Source organism: Pygocentrus nattereri, chromosome 19 (assembly GCF_015220715.1).
Source record: "Pygocentrus nattereri isolate fPygNat1 chromosome 19, fPygNat1.pri, whole genome shotgun sequence".
NCBI lineage: Eukaryota > Metazoa > Chordata > Actinopteri > Characiformes > Serrasalmidae > Pygocentrus > Pygocentrus nattereri.
Window position 1 is genome coordinate 11254936 of NC_051229.1, and position 22355 is coordinate 11277290.

At 37.9% G+C, this 22355-nt stretch overlaps 1 protein-coding gene across 1 annotated transcript in view; it reads right to left on the reverse strand.

Annotated features, from left to right (window-relative positions):
• LOC108433094 (myomegalin-like) overlaps positions 1-22355 on the reverse strand; it is a 90039-nt gene that overhangs the window by 59807 nt on the left and 7877 nt on the right. The window contains exons 4-6 of the mRNA XM_037531122.1: positions 18166-18276; positions 5427-5503; positions 149-272 (exon numbers count right to left, since the gene is read on the reverse strand). Of these exons, the coding sequence (XP_037387019.1) occupies positions 149-272; positions 5427-5503; positions 18166-18276 (312 nt within the window). The remainder of the gene's footprint in view (positions 1-148; positions 273-5426; positions 5504-18165; positions 18277-22355) is intronic.

Sequence of the window (22355 nt, forward strand, 5' to 3'; positions counted from 1 at the left end):
TAAATGCTGTCATATCGCTCACCTGTAATTTTAACTATGCAGTTTACTTTAGTCCATTTTTATAGACAGGAGTTTATCATATTGTATCAGAAAGCATAAGCTACTTAATAAACCAACACAGAGCATGTGTGTGAGAATGTGCGTGTACCTCCTGCAGGAGCTGTATTTTGGTCTGCAGGACCTGCTGCATGTGATCGATCTCCTCCTGTCTCTCCTCACAGCGACGCTGCAGCTCTGCCTCATTGTGGTTGGTCAGGCTCTCTGCTGTTGTCCTATCAAAGTACAGAAGAGTTGATTAACTAGAGCACCACTAACTTCCACATACTGCTTTGCGTTGGAACACGTCTAGAACATGTGTCACTCCCATACCCATTACTATGTATATAGAAACCTCCAGACTGAAGTCTCACTGTTCATACATCTGCAAGTGCAGGCCTGTTGAGTGAAATAATTTAGTTTTGTGGATGGATAAAACAGTTGAAAAAGACATTCCCAAAGAACTTCATAGCCTAAAATTTGGTTGAATAGCACTAATCTGCAAGGAGGAAGAGCCCCAGAAGCAAGGTCAGACACCCTTGAACCAAAGGACTGTGAGACGTCCTACATACTGCTAGTAAAGCAACAGTTTAGCAAAAAAAATTAATTCACACAATTATCCCCTTAGCCAAGGGGTCGGCAACCCAAATGTTAATAAGAGCCATTTTGTCCTTTCAGCAAAAATCAAACCACCATGGGAGCCACAAAATTTTATGTCTATTTATTTAAGTAACGTTTAACCATCTTGGCTGTAAATATGTCTCAGTATGTCCTAGTGTAGGCTAAAAAATAAAAACAAAAAGAAAAAGACTGGTCTGCTTTAAACTTTAGTTCAGTTCTAGCTCTTTTTGTCTCATCTCCAGCAGGAAACCTTTCCTCAAAAGTAGAATAGTTTCTTGTAAAATATCTCTCAACATTCGACTTCTTATGAGGCTGGTCACCTTCTCATTCGCCAGCTTCTTGTTCAAATTTTCTCGTTCCACCTTAACTGGTGCCTGAAGCACCAGAATGAAATGCACCATTTAAGCTGACTTCAGCTTTATGACTTTTAGCATTCAAGAGTTACTTGTTACAGACTAAACGTATCATACAATACAATTCCATTAGTCTCCGAATTATCAATGTTCTTCATAAACCTGTTGACCTGGTAGCTGCATTGATAGCCTCATCAGGGCAGTAAAAGAGACATGCAACTCTGGGGCTGAATGCTGCCGACTGCTGCCATAGCCCAACAAAAGCTGATCAGCCAAGACACATTTGGCATCTGATGTTTGCTGCTTTAGTTTTGCATTCTAGCTATGATGCTATGGTAGCCAACAAGCAGAGGTGGACAAAGTACACAAATCATGTACTTGAGTTAAAGTAGAGATACCCAAGGTAAAATATTACTCCAGTAAAATTAGAAGTCCTTACTCTAGACCTCAACTTGAGTAAAAGTACAAAAGTATTTGCCTTCAAATGTACTTAAGTAAAAGTGCTAAAAGATTCATTGTGGCTCTAATGTCCTGGTATCATTTTTATAACAAGACTCTTACTTTATCAATTCAATTTAGATGAAAACATTCCTGTGTCTCTCTTGGTAAACCAGTCTTTTAATAGAATGTCATTAATTAGTGACGCTGATGCCTATTAAAATTATCATAAGCACAAAACACCGAAGGACAGTAGTTTCCATCAGGGAGAACCGAGTGGCTTTGAAATTACTTTTACAAGCAAAGTTTCAGTTTAAGATTACTTTGTAACTTAGTTACAAGTTGAATAAAAACTGGCTTTAAACACAGGATCACAAATAAGTTTTCCTTTTCTATATTTACCTGTAGGTCTCTGTTCATAAACATAAACTAACTGAAACTAATTTAGTATAAAATGAAAGTGTTTGTTTAAATTCAGAAAAAAAGAAACATGCCAGTCACAACTGCATATGTGTACATATTTCTATATTGTGATCTATTTACACAAATTTAGGTTAGTTCCATCATTTAGGTGACGTATGTGCTCCCAAATTTTTACGCTGCTGCACTGATGTTGAACAGTGTGCACTGGCTTGGTATGACCAACCGCTCAGTAATTGCATCGAAACAATACCTCGCAAAGAGTCAAACTAAAGTCCCAGCTTATAAAGGTTGAAACTGGAGTCCATCAGGTGCAAGTGATCAGCATTCCGGCGACGGTGATCGCTGACAGGTGTGGGGGAAGATCACGTGCTCCCCCCCGAGCCCTCTGGGAAGTGAAGTCCGATGACACTTTGTGCTTCTTTTGTTTTGACATGTTACATTTTTATACACACAAAAACCAAAAGGAACAACAGATCTCTCAAAATGTAGTGGAGTAAAAAGTGAGATATTTGACTTTGAAATGTGGTGGAGTGAAAGTAAAAAATGGAAATACTTCAGTAAAGTGCAGATACACAAAAAAACTGCTTAAGTACAGTAACTAAATACATTTACTTAGTTACTGTCCACCACTGCCAACAAGGAATGGGCATATATACTCAATTAGCATTGTGCAAACTGTATATGTAAATCGTGACTCCCTCCCCTAAAACCACATTGAGTTGTTAAGTTATCTAAATAGACTTGCTTAAGTGACTCTTGACACTGCATGACCTACTGTTGTATATACAAATGAGCAAATGTATTAACAAAATTCAGGCCACAAGATAAAAGCTACTACTGCTTTTTGCAACATATTTTTGTCCATTTTCATACCAATCAAACTGATCATATACATTAGATATTACCCAGCGTCAGCAGCTACAGAATCATGCCTATTTGAGATTACTTAAGAACTTAACATGATTTGAAGAAAGTAAGTGATAACTTAGGCCTGTTTTCTCAGTGCTAACTGGTTTCATTCCATTAGGTTTACTGCTCCAGATCAAAAATGAACAAGCAAACTTCTGACCAAACATGTCTTGGCTGAATAAATATGTTATTTTTTTCTTTATCTTCTCTTTCCAAAGTATCACTTCAACTTTTAGTCAAGCTACTGACATTAACATTTAAAAAGTTAGAGACTCCTGAGTGACATAACCAGCAAAAAAGGCTGTAATGCATCACTTGAATCTGAGTTCATTTCCCAGTAATGCCACAGTCAACAGGCCATGAGGCAGGTAAGATTGCTTAAATCCTCTCCTGCCAGAAAATGGCATTTAACGGTTTCCATATTCTAAAAGGCAAACATTTCTCAATAAGTTACATCTGTCACTTATAATAGCAGTGACTAGTGTACACAAAATGAGACGGGACTCCCAGAATGGCCCACGCCGCTGTGTCTGTGACTGTGTACATGAGTATGCTTGTTTTTAAACTGGGATGAGCTCACATAACCAGTTTAATTTAAGTCCAAATGCTGCGTTACTTTAGGCTCTGCACTGTCTGCCAGCCATTTTGGGCATAGTTGAGGACAGAGAGTTTCCTCTTTCTCCTTCTCATCTCTTCTCAGTCTCTTTCTTTTCCTATTCTATTTTCTCTTATTCTCCATCACATCAGAGAGGTTCTAATCATGTTTGAGGAGACATTTCTGATCAGATTAGACACAAGATAACCCACTTGTATAAGGAAATGGAAACTGAAAGGTAAATAAGTGAAAAATGGGACTTTTCAAAACAAAAGTTTCGGAATAAAAGAAAATTATTGCAAGTTAAAGTGAAAATGGGGTTCCTAACAACTGTGCGAGACCTGGTAGACCAATAAAACTGTCCGCAACAGATAAACAACACTTAAAACTTCCATCTTTGAGAAAAGTGAGAAAATCTCTCTTGCTTCAGATCTGACAAAAATCAGGTGTTTCTGTTCATCATTTCACTTCAGTTGAGAAGACAATGTAAAGTGGCCTGAAAGGAAAGGTTGTTGTCAAGAAGCCCCCACTGAGAGAAGAAATAGACAAAAAAGAAGATTTGCAAATCAAACAAAGAAGATGATGATGTCCTCAGAAAACTGACTGACCACCTGAGAATCCAGACCTCAGCATCATTAAAGGTATCTGTGTTTAAATGAATCATGAGGAGCAGAAAATGCCACTAACTTCCAAGACTGAACTTTGGAACTGTAGAAAAAATGTCCCTGCACATTTCTTTGGAAAACTGAAAGATCAGAAGCTGTAAAAAAGCAAAAGGGTGGACAAACAAAAATATTGGTGGAAAAACTGAAATAAAAAAAATGTTGTAGCATCCGTGTAATTTGCTGTCAAATATGTGCATTCTTTTTTCCTGATGCTGAACTTCTTCATGGCTGTTTTGAGTAGAAATTAAAAACATTAAATTAAAAGTCACTGTGTGTGTGTGTGTGTGTGTGTGTGTGTGTGTGTGTGTGTGTGTGTGTGTATATATATGCATACATATATTCATTTGGCTGTTTCAGAAGAAGAATTAAGTTATTTCCATTATTTATAAAGTTATTTATTACTCTGTTTGTCAAGTACAATGCTGCGCAAAAGTATTTGCTCTCTTACTCTCTGATTTCTTCTACTTTTGCATATTTGTCACAATTAGTTGTTTCAGATCTTCATACAAACTTCAATAGAAAACCAGGAAAACTTTATTACATACAAAACACACTTTTTAAATGATCTTTTTCACCGCATTATATAATCCCATTTACATTACTCCCCCCCCCCCCCCCCCATCTCTTCCACCCCCTCTCTCTCCCTCTCCCTCTCTCCCTCCCTCTCTATCTCTTCTCTGTTGCACTCCTAGAGCTGGTGAGGTGCACTCAATCATGCTGTATCAGCGATGCCCTTTAGTTTCCGCCAAGACCATCCCATAAGGGAGAGTGGTTCATGTGTGAGTGAAGTGCAAACTGTGTGTGCTGCATGTCCCAGCTGCTGTCTGAAATTTGAGTCTAGGTGTGTGTGTTTCCCTGCTCTTCTCAGACTAATCAGTATTGATCAGGAGTGTGTTTATGCAGCCTTAACAAGCTATGGGTTTTGTATCTCACTATAGGTTCCTCAGATCCAGACAAACAGCATCTGTCTGAAGTCTCCATACTATCAGAGCAGATTTACATCTCTAAATCACCCTGCTTATCATTCTGAGTACAGTCATAAGCAAGTGTGAATACGTATATAAAACGCAGTTTAATTGGTTGATCACTGTCTGGCGAAGACAGAGCTGCTCCAAGGGCAAGAAAACAGCAGGAGTGGAGCAGTGATAAACATGCCACTTAGTAGGACGCTACATGATTTATAAAAGCCGTAGTAAGTCTCACAAATTATTACTTGTCCTGTTAGCAGACAAATTTCAGACATCCACAGCTGTCATCCAGTTGTAGACAGACTTTTTAAAGTGTTGTCTGAGACTCAGACAGCACTTTAATGCTCTTTGAGACCCAAGAGATACATATAAAGACAGACACAAACACAGAGAGAGAGAGAGAGAGAGAGAGACTTACAGAGCTTTATCAAGGAGCTGCTGTTTCTCCTGTAACTCCTGCTTCAAGCTCTCCACCTCCACCTTCAGCTCAATGTTCTGAAATCAACACAAAACAGACATCAGTCCATTAACAACTGCCATCAGTCTCAAACACTAGAACAGACATCAAGATAATCAAGATATAGTTGTACACAAAAGTTTGAACACCCTCTGCAAATTACACGTTTTGCTGATTTGCTAAGTGAAAATAAGTTAAAACATCCTCTACACAGAACAAATTTAACTGGATTTTTTGTCCTGCACATTTTCAGGCACAATTTATTTGCTCAACATCATGGTTTGTGTTTTATTTTTTCCAATATGTTGGAAATACTCAGTAAACAAATAGTAAAATAAGCGAAGTGCAGAGGAGGTGCACTTATATTCAACAAAACACATACATTTACAGAAGTCCGGAGAGGCCATGAGCTGTTGCTATAATTTTCTGAATTGTTAACTTGAGATAACGAGTTCATTATCAAGTGATTTCGATGTAACAACTTTCTTATCTTCAGATCACAAGATAATTAACTTGTTATCTCAAGATATCAACTTTGTTATTTCACAATCACAAAATAACTGCCTTGTTCTCTGGAGACAACTTTATTATCTCAAGATAACAAGACAACTAACTTGTTGTTTCAAGAAAACAACTTTGTTATCTTGAGATAACAAGATAATGAACATGTTATCTCAAGCTAGCAATACAGAAAATTATACCTACCCCATGGCCTCAAGTTGACCAGGGGTGCCCAATTTTTTCATAAAACTGTATATGAAGTATAAACAAAACATCAGACATTAGAATATATAAACGGTAATAAATAACTCGGTAGAGCTTCATTATTAAGAATGTAACAAAGACCTGTAATTGATTCATTTTTTCAGTGATATATGGCATTTAAAATGCATCAAAATGTCACGTAAAGCCTTATTCAACACATCAAATATTACGACTGTCATTCTTGAATAAAATCTTTTGTTTCTGATTTCATGGACACATCTTTGCCTGTCATTTTATAAAACAAACAAGTTTTAAACCATCGATCTAATCAGCATTCTAACAAATAAACAGTACAGACAGTAGAGAGGTGCCTAGCTCAGCTAACACAACACAGGACGGGACTGATCCCAGAGTCATAAGACTGGTAGTGTAGTGAAAGTTATGGGACATTGAAGATATGAAAGATGTGAAAGTTATATATGAGCTGTCTGCCTTATACAACACCGACGCACCATCCAGACATTCTAGTCAACACCACCAAGGTCTCTGACCTTACAATACATTCAAGTTTGGTGGAGAAGGTTAGGTTGGTTTTTGTTTTCGGTTTTGATGGAAACCCTGAAACATTCTGCACGCATGGTACACAGCAGCTACATTCTCACATGATATGGTCATTTATTTACCGAATTTAAGTACATTTAACTAAGATTTTACATAATATCCCTCCAATCATAACCACTGCTGTTGTAACACCAATCACTCGACTTTTCTTCCTCAGATTTGGGTCTAAACATGTGTGAAACTTTCTCTACCAACAATGAGCAAACTCTGTAGCAGCAAGTGAAAAACTCCTTCAGACTGAAGAGCTTTCTCTCAGCACACATCTAGCTAACCTTTGTAGGGCCAAGTGAAAATCTTCTCTTCAAGCTAACTCTGTAGCCTCCTTTCCCTCTTACTCAGAAAGATTCTCTTTTAGCCAGAAAGGAGCTAGCTCTACATAGCCTCCTCTCCTTTTGACCAAGTAACTTTCTCCTTTAATCTAGCAATGAGCTAACCTATATAGCAGTGAGTGAAAATCTCCTTTAAGGAACTACATAGTTATATATAACTATATCTACTATAACTGCATAGCTATCATTGAAATTACAAAGCAACCTCAGGTTTTAGTATATAATTATTTGACCCCACTAAATTAATTTGCCCCCTAAGAGAGCTTTGAGACAATTAGCCATAAGACAATTAGCAAGATGTGCCATTTAGTGAAATGTGTGAGGTTTGAAGAGATGAGAGCCATTTGGCAAGATGTGTGACAGTCTGCAAGACAGGAAGATCAGGGTTATCTGGTGAGAAGCCCGAGAGATGGCTATAGAGACGATGGAGGGTTAGCTGCTCACATCACGAGGGATTTACACACTCCACACGAGAAAGAGGAAGCCTGCTGACCAAACTCTTTTTCTGATTTAATGAAGCCTGCATCTGTGCCGAGTCTCAGAAAGGACCACATGCACGGCCAAAAGGACAGGAGATACATGAGCAGAGGGATTCAAGGGGAGTGTGCTTCTACACATATGTAATGAAATCTCAGCAGGTGCATCATATGAGTACCAGAATCAGTCAAGAGTTTGGGCACATCTATTTTTTTTTTTTTTTGTTATCCCATTTTAGAATAGAAGTGACTTCAAAACAATGAAATAATACATACAGAATAAAGCAGTGGCCAAATAAGTCAACAAATGAAAGCTGTTTAACACAGTTACCAGCAAAGGTTCTTTACAGAGGACAAAATGATGCACATTTCAATGCATAATTATGGTTTATTTGCTGAATGTAGCATATTGTAAAAAAATAAAACAAAGTTATCCTATGCGAAAGTTTTAAATATTTAAATAGAAATTGTGCTGAATTAATATTTAACATGTTGGAAAATGTTTCCAATGCATTCATTAGAAATTGTTTAAAAATGTCATATTTATGCTCCCTGTTTAGAATGTGTTAAACGGCCCATATCCTACATTTTCTTGTAGTTTTGGGTCCTAAGGTCCATTTGTGAGGGATGAGAGGTTTCACGCACTAAAACCAGTCACAATTCATTTTTTTACAGCCATTTCTCAACTTCTCTTTATCCCTTATAATTAAAAAGGCTGTTATTGTGGCTGTGCCTTGAAGACATGGCAAAGCTAAACATTTTTGTAAACTTTTTTTAGCAATTTAGTTTCCATATTTAGACTTTGGAGTGAATGATATGAAACTTTGACAATGTTCATATATTGTATCAAACTCCATTATTTTAAAGAGAAGTGAAGAAAAGTAGATTTAACTCATTTTCACATATCACTAAAACAGGTAACCTGAGGTGCATATGACTGTACTTTGCTCTGAATGTATTTGCAAGTCATTGTGTGTAATTGTCGTGTTCCTCTAAGGCTCTTGCTTAAGCAGAGTGGCGTTAGCGTGGAGCTGGGGCATCTTTCACTGCTGTCACACAGAGTATATTTAGCACAGAGGAATCTGGAGCTGAGAACTGGACTTCAGCAGCTGCTGTCTGCATGTCTGCTGTGAAACACACATGCACGCACAGAGGCAAGCACATGGATGATTCCACGTTTGGGTGCCATTTGTGTTTCACTGATGTTACATTTACAAGTATGCATGTAAGTGTAAACAAAATGATGTTACATAAACATAATGCACACAGCGTGATTTTACTATTTACATACAGTCTTCCTAGTAACAGCCTGCTATTTACACAATCAAACCCCAGCCGCAAATGTGCAGCGCAGCCACTGTGCTGTACAAACCAACATCATTCTGCTGTTCTAGATAAAACTACTGAGTAGTAAATGGAACATCACAATCATTTGTTCAGTTTTTTGCTGTTCATGCAAAGTATAATACTGCAGCAAAACCACGTACAACCCCAATTCCAATGAAGTTGGGACGTTGTGTAAAACATAAAAACAGAATATGTTGATTTGCAAATCATTTTCAACCTATATTCAATTGACAAAGACAAGATATTTAATGTTCAAATGGATAAACTTTATTGTTTTTTGCAAATATTCACTCATTTTGAATTTGATGCCTGCAACATGTTCCAAAGACGCTGGAACAAGGCCATGTTTACCACTGTGTTACATCACCTTTCCTTTTAACAACACTCAATAAGTGTTTGGAAACTGAGGACACTAATTGTTTAAGCTTTGTAGGTGGAATCCTTTCCCATTCTTGCTTGATGTACAACTTCAGTTGCTCAACAGTCCGGGGTCTCCGTTGTCGTATTTTGCGCTTCATAATGCGACACACATTTTCAATGGGAGACCGGTCTGGACTGCAGGCAGGCCAGTCTAGTACCCGCACTCTTTTACTATGAAGCCTGTTGTAACACGTGCAGAATGTGGCTTGGCATTGTCTTTCTGAAATAGGCAGAGACGTCTCTGAAAAAGACGTTGCTTGGAGGGCAGCATATGTTGCTCCAAAACCTGTATGTACCTTTCAGCATTAATGGTGCCTTCACAGATGTGCAAGTTACCCATGCCATGGGCACTAACACACCCCCACACCATCAGAGATGCTGGCTTTTGAACTTCGCGTTGATCCGGACAACCTGGACAGTCCTTTTCCTCTTTGGCCCAGAGGACACGACGTCCATGATTTCCAATAACAATTTGAAATGTGGACTCGTCAGACCACAGGACACTTTTCCACTTTGCGTCAGTCGATCTCAGATGAGCTCGGGCTCAGAGAAGCCTGCAGCGTTTCTGGGTGTTGTTGATACATGGCAGAGTTTTAACTTGCACTTGTAGATGGAGCGACGAACTGTGTTCACTGACAGTGGTTTTCTGAAGTGTTCCTGAGCCCATGTGGTAATATCCATTACAGAATGATGTCGGTTTTTAATGCAGTGCCGTCCTTGCTTGCGCACGACTCAGGGATGCTCCCTTTATACCCAATCATGACACTCACCTGTTTCCAATTAACCTGTTCAACTGTGGAATGTTCCAAACAGGTGTGTTTTGAGCATTCCTCAACTTTCCCAGTCTTTTGTTGCCCCTGTCCCAACTTCTTTGGAACGTGAATATTTGCAAAAAACAATAAAGTTTATCCGTCTGAACATTAAATACCTTGTCTTTGTAGCGTATTCAATTGAATATAGATTGAAAAGCATTTGCAAATCATCATATTCTGTTTTTACTTATGTTTTACACAACGTCCCAACTCCATTGGAATTGGGGTTGTAGTTTGATAGCATAGTGGATAACACCACTGCCCGGCATGTTTGAGACTAGTTAACTTGGAGGCTAATTAACTACATTTTGTGGTTTTGCTAATTCTATGAACTCAACACTGTTATTTTCAGCCTTGTAAAAATTGAAATGCTGTTCTTGAGATAGTTAACACATTTTAGTGAACTATTAAATGCTGGTGTTCTTAGATTCAGTGTTGAAAAACTGGTCAAATTAAATGTTTTGTTGATTTTCTAAGTGAAAACAAGTTCACATCCTCTACAGAGAACAAACTTAAATATTGAATTTTCTACAAATGTTTGTGCACCATTTCTATTCATTTGCTGAGTTTAACCTGCTGTAAAAATTAAACCTAAAACCTTTTCCAATATGTTAAATCAGGAGTAATTGTGCATTAAGATTTAATTTATTTTATTTTTAATTTTCCCAATTTAATTTATAACTTGATTTTTAATGATTTCCTCTTTTAAATCTATAATATAAGTCATTTCTATTCTCCTTTACCCTCATTCTTAAATGACTCTGTATTTCCTCATTTGTAAAGCACAGAATGACAGAAGTGTATGAAAGGTGCTATATAAATAAACTTGCCTTGCCTAAAATCTGTTCTCAGAAGAGGATGTGTTAAAGCCGCTGTCTACTCATTTTCATGAGTTTCTTCTGTTATCAATAGTTGTTTTGACATCTTACAGTGAAGTGGCAGTGAATCACTTTTTTTTCTGTTTTCTTTTTGTTATCAGCTTGCATGACTCGCATTCCTTTCTCTCTTACATAAAGTGACTGCTCTCTGACTGCTCAGAGTTCCAGACAAAACCAGCAAGTAGGTCATTTAAGCTTTTTAAAATTTGTTAACAGAGCTTGTTATGAAGGTTTATTACACCGTTGTTTGTAGTGTAGGCAGAACCTGCTTCCTACCTGCGTTAGCCACCTGTTGCAAAATCCTACTATAAGCTATACCTTAATTTACCAGAGCTTGATAGCTAGCAGTCCACCTTAACTGTAGGTAAATTGATACCTTTGCTCAGTATTACCTTAGCTACCCCCTCAACATCAAGGCACACAGTGTTTACATGCGACTGTATTTTACAGGTGTTGTGTACAATAAGGCATACAAGAAATTTAGAGTAGTTCTGAGCAGGCAGAGGTAAGAATATTTGGACTATTTATCAACTATTCAATTGTATTAATTTATATGTATTTCTTTAATATAACACTGGTAAACACTTATTCTGCAGCATATGTTTAGTATTAAAATTTAAAACATATGAAACCATGTTCACAGGGGCTTCGACTTATTCTAACTAAAACAGGAAAACATATAATATGACCAGGGCCACCCAAACGTTTCCATATGATTGAACATATGCGGAGGATAGAGGATATTATGCTGCAAATGCATCACATGTTAATATTGTTATCTTAGTGACATACAATTGTATGTAGTAACTGTAATTCTTTACACAACTTTGATACAGGAAAAGTAATAACATTAACGTAACACAATACTGTTAACCCTAAACGACCAAGACATATTCCTTGACTACAGAACAGATATTCTGCTTTATTCTGCCAAAAACAAAAAAAAATTCAAAGGCAGTCGCTCCAAGACAGCAGAAATGTGCCAACAGGTCCTGAACTGAAGCTGAGCTGAAATTCTGAATGTTACAGTCGACAGGCTTACTGTAGGTAATGTGAGTGTGTGTGTGGTGGGCAGCAGGGCAGAGGGCTGAGCTGGAGCTGTTTACTGCTGTTGACCTTCAGAAGAAAACTGGCCCTACCAATGCTGAGCCCAGAATAGACACATACACGCACAGTCCAGCAACACTAAAAGTCCACTTTAGTGATGCGGCGTTCGCTTTTTCAGGTGAACGTTGGAGGCTGACTCACACTGAAGAGTAGATTTTTTTCTGAATCACAAAACAAATGGGTATCTCTTATGGTGATGTAGCTGAAAAATTGCATTTTAAATTCAAATTCCATGATCATGACATATTTATATACATACACACATCTAAGCGCACATATATGTGTACAATTATAACAGATCACCCCTCATGATGTGCTGAAGTGTCTCTATTGTGCTGGAGGCATTCATACACATGTACACACATACTGTATGATCTCTCAGTTAAACCCTGAATTCAGCTCATCTTCACATACACTTCAGATTCACCTCAAAACACACAAAACTCTGTACGTAACAAAATCTTCAGAAATAATGATGCTCAGTGTCTCTCCCTCTTTCTACAGCAGATCCATTTATAGTACACTCAGGCTCATACACAGGCACCTGCTGCTGTCTAGGTCCCACTGCCCCTGGAAACAGAGCTCAGTTTAAGCAGGCAGCACTGGATGCAGCAATGAAACTCTGGTATTGGTCACTGGGGGAGAGGGGTCAGAAACGGTACCAAACGTATTCCATATCACACACACACACACACACACACACACACACACACACACACACACACACACACACACACACACACACACACACAGGCAGCACAAGTAGAAACAGAAAGCTGGAGACACATACATTTTCAACATGCACAAAAGAATGATTCATTTAAAAAACAGTAAACAGCAATTAACTGGAAATATACTGTTATTTTACACATAATCATGTATAACATCATGTATAATGAACTATACATTAGACAGAAATAGATTTTTTTTTCACTTAAATGATATTTGGTGTTGATTAATCAACTGATGAAAAAAATGTACCAATTTATTTTTTATTTTATTTATATTTATTTGTTCATTTTTTTGCCCCATATTTCTCCACAGTTTAGTAAGGGCCAGTTCCTGCTAGTTAAATCAGCTACCAAGTCATTCTCTTATTTGCTCTAGCCAATTATGCTCTCTTATCGGCACATCACACAGGATGCTCCATGCCTTATATGCTGTGATTTAATAGTTATTTATATTTTTATAAATATTAGTTTATTTGTTAGTTACAAATAATAATAACATTATATATAATAATTTCTACCTTAGTTAGAATTAGATTTTTTTCACTTAAACATGACATTTTGTTTATTAATCAAATGGTGTTAAAAACTGTACATAAGAAATATAATTTATTTTTTAACCAATAATTAATATTTTCATATATAGCTGCACTAAGGGTCTTTTGACATTACGAGTCTTGTAGTAAACTAGTTGTAGAGCAAGAAAAGACAATGAAGTCTACAAACTTTTTCAAATTGTCTACTTTTGTCATTTACTTTTAATTGTAATTGTAATTGCACAATTTTTTCTCCACAAGTTAGTCATGGCCATTTACCACCTATTTTTTTAAGACTGCTACTCTCCTTAGATCTACCCAATAATGCTCTCTTTTGGCCACCGCACACAGGATGCCCATTGCCCGACAATGGCATGTAGTACCATTACAAGGAGCAACTATAATACAAAGAATATCATTTATGAATTTATGTTAGATGAGGTTACAGATGATTAGTGTTTATCTGTATCTGAAAGACTTTAGAATCAATGTCTTTGTGTAAAATTCAAGCCACATGTTGTGTCTAATTTAATGCAGTAACAGTAAAATGCTGAAGTTAAACAGATAACAACAGAGCAAATGTCTGTGCATCTTCATTATAAACAATGTTTTTTGAATGAGTCATTATAAAAAATAGTTTTTGAATGAGTCACGAATGTGGCATTACCAGGGATTGAACTTCATAGGGCAAATGGTTGCGATATTGCAGACAACCTGCATTTGACATGTTACATTGATAACATCTAATGTACAGAACATCACATATATCACATAATATCACCATGTGTCAGACTTGCTCTACAATAACTCGTAGTATCTAGCCAATGCTTCAGTCTTACTCTGCCGGAGAGTTAGTTCTAATAACCTCACCAAGCTAAACAACTGTGGCCTATGTTTACAAAGCTCCAGGTTTCTGATCTAGGCTGATTTTTTATCTTTCATATTCTAATGATCCCAGTTAAATGTACAAAGTAGACATAATCCCATGTCAGGACTCTTACTATGGCCCACATGATATATATGAGTCCAGGGATTAAGCTTTAAACAGCTGGTCTGCAGTGTAAGAATTAAAGGTAATGGGTAAATTACATTAAAGGTTAACGATAGTGTCAACATATCGTATATCAAGCGTTACTACAGCAATCCTCTTAATGCCATTTTACAGTATAACGCATAGAAGCATCAGTGGTATCAGAATTTCCATTTAGGTAGCAATTAACGAAGGCATCACCTAAAAAGACAAGCATGTTTCTATGTGAGTTAGGCCATGTCATTTATGTGGGGTTAGATTATACCGAGGCTTATGGGAGATGTGCTGGGATTTGACCAGGCTCAGTGATACAGGTGATGTGAAGTGGAGACAATTCTTGTCATGTTGGCTTTGATTGTTAGCTGGCTCACACAACTCACTGATGTGCTGTTCAGAGATGGCCTTATATGTATATATTACATTACAGATACACACACAGACAACAGCTGTTTGCTGGAGTCACCTTGATCTGACTGAGGCAGTATTACATTAAGTAGGGATGGTGCCAAAAGTTTGGATTATGATCTGATCAGTTACAGTATAACATTTTAACTCTAACTGAATAGACAGACAGACAGACAGGTACAACGGATAGATAGATAGATAGATAGATAGATAGATAGATAGATAGATAGATAGATAGATAGATAGACATAAGGATGAATGGGCAGATAGATAGATAGACACAAACATAAGAATGAATGGACAGTTTGATGGATGAACAGATGATAGATAGATAGATAGATAGATAGATAGATAGATAGATAGATAGATAGATAGATAGATAGATAGATAGATAGAGGGTGGACAGACAAACAGACAGACATAGATAGATTGATGGATAAATTAATACATAATTCTCTATTAAGTATATTTTTTCTTCCTTTTATATGTTCTTTGCTCTGTCTCTCACACACACTCAAACTTATTTTACTATTTCAGAAGAACGACCGCTTAATCTTTTTGAAAACTATGCACAGGCCAATCAAAGTGCTGCTAACTGACAGGCTGGTAGGTGATGAGGACGGAGGCTATATCAGTGGCGCTGGTTTAAATAGCCTCTGACCTCACACTGACATATCAGAGAGACACATTTAAAAACAGCTTCTACATGAGCACGAATACAAAGTACATCACGCGCTTAAACCAGCACTGTAAAACCCTTTTAAATATAACTGAAACACAAATACATTCACTGCAGCTCTGATTAAAGCAGGCTATGCTTGGTACATACACAGTAAACTTACTGATGTTAAAGGAAAACTCCACCAATTTTTAAAAAATGTCAGAATACTTAAATCATTAAACTGCAAACAAAGTCAGAGTCTCAGAGTGATTTGATGTGAAATGCTCCATTCTATAAAAACATACCGAGTCACATTGGTGGTGATGGGAAGCAGATGTGTGCCCCTTGCGCAATTAAAGTGTACTCACAGCAGTAACTTTTCACCCAGTTAAAACTGAATAAAATATCTCCCCATCAACTTATGAACACTATGAAGTTACATTGTATTGATTAAAAGCTTAGAATTCGCACTTTCAGCAGAACATCTCCACTTTTCTAATGAGCAACAAGGAACATATGATTAATATACACTTACAATGTGCTTTTGTTACCACTGGCAATAATTGCGACTAGACATCCACCCAAACTCGGCTCCAACCATATCAGTTCATCGCACATCCTCAGCCAAGCCAGGTGTGGATGTAGAAATGGTGAATAACAATCATAAAACTTTTAAAATAGCACACAATATTCTAACTGCATTCCTGGAGGAATACCTGACACACCATCAACACATGATCATTTCTGGAATGTGACTCAGAGCCTTGCTCACATGGACTGCCTGTCCGACACTGACCAACACAACCACTTTAACTGGTGCTTGAAATAAGTCTTGGACATGAGCCAGAGTAATTATTTTGTTTTCATGTTCACAAATTGAGTTATCGCTGCTGATGATACCTGAATCGGTGACATATTTCTGAGGCTATCAATGATTATTTTCAGATGATTATATTAACAATATTAATAATATGTAATATTAATATATTAATTCCCCCAGTATTGAACAACACTAACACATGGCCAGGTCACTGAGAAAAACTAAACTGCCTTCTATTATTTTTGCTTTTGTTGTTGTTGTTCTTGGGGTTTTACTGGGCAGTTCAGGTCCAGAACGTAATCTTCAGGATTTTGTTCCAACTGCCTGGCTTCAAAACTAGCTCAAAACAGCAGCAGAGGAGCAGTTGAAGCAGTTGGAACAAAACCCTGAGGATGATTTTTACTTTCTGTATCAGTATGACCCACCTTATTTGAATTCTTCCAGGCTTATAACATTAGGCCACAGAAACTAGTTACAAATTAGCCAGTTATGCCAAGGCTGCTATATTTGCTTCTGAATTAGTTTAGAAATATTCATATATAAACAAATAAAAAAGAAAAAGACAAAAGGATTCTCATAAAGGACAGAAAATAAGTCAACTTGTTTTGGATGGAAGCTCCTGTTCCATTTCCCCAAACAAACCCAAGACAACACATGATAACACATTAAAATAGTGTGCTGTCTCCATCATGGTGTATTAACCCCTTTTCACAGTGGCCATGAATTGAATTTCAGCCTGATGCTGAGGTCTCTATGTTCAGCTTTGAATTTTAATACTTATAACTTATTCTAATTAAAGCTACACTATGTAAGATTTTTGCTTAAATTTGAAGTAGCATTTATTCATGAGAAAAAACAGCTAAAATATGACGCACTGCTGCGAGTTACCCCATAAAGCCTAAATAATAATTTTTAAAAGTGCATTTGTGACCAGAACATGGACGGTGCAATTAGCAAGGGATGTATTACACAATTATTCTCAAATATGGCATTGGAAGCACAGCAGCACTGTTCCACTGTCACACCACATGACTAATACTCTAATATTCTAGCAACCGCAGTCTCTTGACATGATGCTGGAGAGCATGGTCTGACCTCCGCTGTGACTGAAATGGATCCCCTCGTTTACATTGTGCTATATAAGGGAGTACCATTTAGTTTACTAATCGTCAGTAAAGGCACATGGATCAATAGAGGGTTTTTAATCAGCAACCTTCCTGGGCAAAAGCAAAAGCAAACCAACATCAGTTGCTTCTATCATTAAAACTAGCCACAGTAATCCTTACGAAAGGAATTCTGTTGTTAAGAATGAATGTCATAATTTCAGATTGGAAGATAAACATATCACATAAAAAATCATCTTGTTTTTAGAGCATTATAGTGGTTTGTTTACTTACACCTGTAAACAAGATTAGTTCAGGTTTGTCAGCTTCTTGCTCTTCTGTTTGTTGCTTATTAACAATGTATTTCATTGCATATTCATCTGAGTGTGCACTGTGGGAAACTGTAGTGCCCACAAATCATTCAGTGATTTCATTTTACAGTTCGGACATTAAATAGATAAATGGCTAATGCATATGTAATAGTGCTCTACAACGCAGATATGGATTCATTTCGGTTGCACTCTGTCACGATGGACAATCATGAAGAGTTCCAAATGCATGTACAGTTTTCACATATCTATGAAAAAGCTTCATTTTCTGGTTTGTGCAATGCCAAAATCTAGTCAAAACACAGCCATTTAGTTATTTAATGCATCCCAGGCCACCATTATTACAAATCACCACAGACAACCACAAAGAAACTTCTCTCTTGGGTTACTCACCGTTCGGTAGACATCATCGCTGTTGTTTTCATACTTCTGCTGGATCCTCTCCTCCAGGAAGTAGATACGGAGCTTGAGGCTGAAGTTCTCCTTCTTGAGGTCGTTGAGGTGCTGCGAGAGAGTGCGGTAACTGTTAGACATGTCCGGTGTGTGTGGTCACCTCGGGGGGCATTGTGGAACCCCCCCTTGTCCCTCTCAGCTCGACGACATTGCAGCTAATATAAAAATCTAAGAAATAATATAAAAATATAAGAACTGGGTATGTACAAAAAACGCTCTAAACCACGGCACTCTTGGTATTTACAGCCCCATAGTGAACTAATATGCACTCAGATACACTTAAGAAAAAACACCCAAAGACACACAAACAAACAAGCGTTGCTAAAGGGCCAGGGTGTGGGCCCTGGGTCTCAGAGCTGTGTCCACTGTGAGGTCATGGTGTGCTCTGGGGCAGGGAGGAGAGGGCCGGAGCTTTTTTTACTCTGGGGGAGGTATCCCAGGAATCTGTAGCTGGCAGGAGATGGCCTACGCCATCATAGGCACCAGGGATATGTAAGCTGATCACCCACCAGAGAGAGCGGGAGAGAGATAGGCAGAGAGATAGAGAATGAAAGAGGGGTGGGAGGCGGGGGGTCAGGCAACATGTTGTAAGCCCATCAAACCGGAGAGTCCCAAAGCACCACACTCCCCTTATTGACCTTCGTTTTCCTTTCAATGCTTCAGGAGAGATCCATGCTAAACTATTACATCCAGGGAACACAATTAAAACTCTCACAAAATGTTATGCAGTTATATTTCTCAGCGCACAGTTACACAATGCTAACATCAGGGCAAATCTGCTAGCCTATCACTTATTTTACTGTGTCAGAACTGCGGCAGTTTCAGACTAACTCTACTCAAACAATCAGACATCACAAATGGGTCTAGTAGTATTGAAAACACTCTCACTCAGCAGCTACGGCATTAGAAAAACCTTATAGCTCCACCTTGCTGGTATACAGTTACAGACTATAGTCCTTCTGTTTCCTTGTATAATTTGTGTTAGCCATCCTTTAGCCTTTTACTAAAGGTCAGCTTCTGACCACAGATCAGCCAGTAACACCAATGTGTCCTGCTTATTAAAGTAAAATGTAAAATTTGTAATGTAAAATAGATTTACAGTCAAACAGCATTGCCAATGGAAAAACATCTACCCGATTGAAGGAACTGGCAGAGGATAATCAGGGCCCCTGTTAAGCTAATTTAGCCAGCGTTAACTCTCTAAATTTCCTTGCTGAGGTCAGATAATTAATTTTGGATCAAGATTATTGCGTAGAATCCACTCTCGAAGCAAACAGCCCTATTGATGGGGGTTTCATGGTCAATTACGTTCACTTGAACTCCAGCTCACAGATGGCTGTGGCATCATCGTTACATTAGATTTGCAATTTCTCAAACACAGAGCCAACGTCTAGACAGTTGTGCCCCTCAGGAGCCCCATTTTTAGCGTTTTACTGTTTTACTGATTTGTCACATAGTGCCAAACATCATATGAGCAAGTCTATTAGCAATTAATTAAGAACTTGACTTTTTAGTTTGAGGCAAGTGTGTGATGATGTAGGCACGCAGTTTGCACAATGATTAGCAGAAATAAGCTAATGTTTTACAATAAGCACAATGCAAATTAATGGCTTAATTTAAACACAGACACTTCTTACATCTTGTGAATGGAAAAAAAATCATAATATCTTGGTGGATCAATCCACAACACCTCGTCTCATCATTGATGTATCTCTGGAGTACTGTGTGTGCGTGTGTGTGGAATCTAACATGCTTTGAGAGACTAATGGAGCTTCAGTCTCAGACGGCATCAGTACCGCAGCCTGATACTCCCCCAGCGTAACTTACTCCAGCTCCAGACTGAGGTAAAAGCCTCTCCCTGCACCTGGGGCCTTAGCGATCAAACCTCCACCAAACAGGTCAATACACACGTTGCACTCAGTTTCGATTCTTTGTCCTAAAGGAACAGCCTGATAAAAATGAAATTTTGAAATGGCTTCTTTAGTTTTGCACTGGAGCTAAGAGACTAATGTAGAGTAGTAATGTAAGCTTAGTGACAATTAGCATTGTACAAACTGCTCATCTAAATCAAATACCTCATTCTATCCACATTGAGACATTAAGTAATCTCAAATAGACTTGCTTATATGGTTTCTGATACTGCATGACATACCGTTACCGATAAACATGGACAAACGTACCTAGCATATGTAGCAGTAGCAGCTATCTAAGATGAATTTTGTCCACACTTGTCCATTTCAGTAGATACCAATATGTCACACAGGGCCAGAAACCTCATAAGCAAGTCTATTTAAGATTTCTTAAAGGGGAATTCCACTGATTTTCCAAGATTTCTACATAGTTGAATCCTTAAGATATCAACAAAGTAATTAAGAGTGATTTGGTGCAAAATACTCCTTTCCAAAAGCATTAGAGCCAGAATTGTTTACAGTGGTCGTGCCCTGCAGGTGATCATTTAATAACAGCAACATCTTGATGCCTTTTTTAGGTCTTTTCCATGTGTCAGATATGCCTGATGAAGATCTAAGAGGATCAAAGCACTGCCTGATGACCTAAAATGTTAAACTTAAAGCATTTGACTGCATCAATTACAGAATTTTAGCACATTTTGAAAATAACCCTGCATTGTACCAAAACAATGGAACCATATCAAATAGTGGTGAAATGAAGTAAAATGAAATGAAATGAAATGAAATTTCATGATGCGCTGAATCAGTTCCTGAAGACTCATCAGATCTTTATAAGATCAGAGATTTATACACATGTCTCACAATCAGTGTGTGGACACTATGCTTTTCTCTCTTCTTCTTTCTTTAGAAAAAAAAAAAAACCAGCACATTTAGCCTTTATTTTCTGACATCATCCATTCTGCACTTATGTTCCAGGGTCTAAATAATTGATCACAGTCAGGCTCTCTCTTGCCCACCACCGCTGGGAGCATTACATCATTCTTTCTGCCCTGCAGGAACATTCAGCGCACATCTGCTGACATGACAACGTGCACTTCACCCACCAACAACCCCTCACCATCTAAAAGTAGCCCCCTGAAACTTACAAAATCAAGGGAGCCGAGCGCCAACTGGCAGACGGAAACAGGTCCTAAAAGTGACTTTTAAGGAGCTCATTACAGCTGCACAATACATTGATTAGTAATAATTAGCGCAAAATAGGTCTTTGCGATACTCACAGAAAGCTACAGCATGCAAATAAGCCACGCAACCAATCCCATTGTTTTTATAAAGTGGTGTGAATGTAGGAATTCATGCATTTCGGGCTGAAACTATTATTTGAGATTATCAATAACAGCGACAATAAAAAATCTTGGGACAAATATTTCTATTGTTGGTACTTCATTTGCATTTCCACAGTGACGTCCAACCTATAGTGAGTCAGCTACTTAATCTGAATAGGGCAGCAGGTCAATTATACTTTCTTTATCTGCTCACTTCCACTATCTGCTCACATTCATATATATGTGAGCCGATATTGAAAGAAAAAGAACAATTATGGCTGAAAGGCCGAAAAGAAGCAAATTCTGGGAGCATTTTCTTAGAAGAAAGGACAAAGTGTCACAAACAAAATACACAAGTCTGACTTTACACAGAAGCGAAGCATGCTGGCATTGATACTAAAGCACCAGACTGGTCAGTAAACAGTAGCTTTCCCTCCATGATGGTGTTCTGATAAACCAAGCTACCTCCTAAGGATGCGCAGATTTGTCAGAATGACCTTATGTTCCTAGGTATTCACCAGATTAGAGCTGAAACGAATATCAATAATGGCACCAATAAAAAGTCATGGTCAAATATTTTTGTTGTGGATTTTTCATTTACATTTTCAAAGTGGCATTCAATCTATAACGAGTTAACTACTCAACCTGAAGAGCGCAGCAGTTCTTAAAACCATCGATCAAGAGCAAGTCTGCCTTTACACAGAAGCACAGCATTACCTTTGACTACCAGAAAAGAAAACATGCTGAGGCTGATACTGAAGCACCAGAACAGTCAGAACACGGTAGCTTTCCCTCCATGGTGGTGTTCTGATAAACCGAGCGACTTTCTGAGGATGCATAGATTTGTCAGATTGAGCTGGTGTTACTCTTACAAACATCACGAAAGCTCAGGGTACAT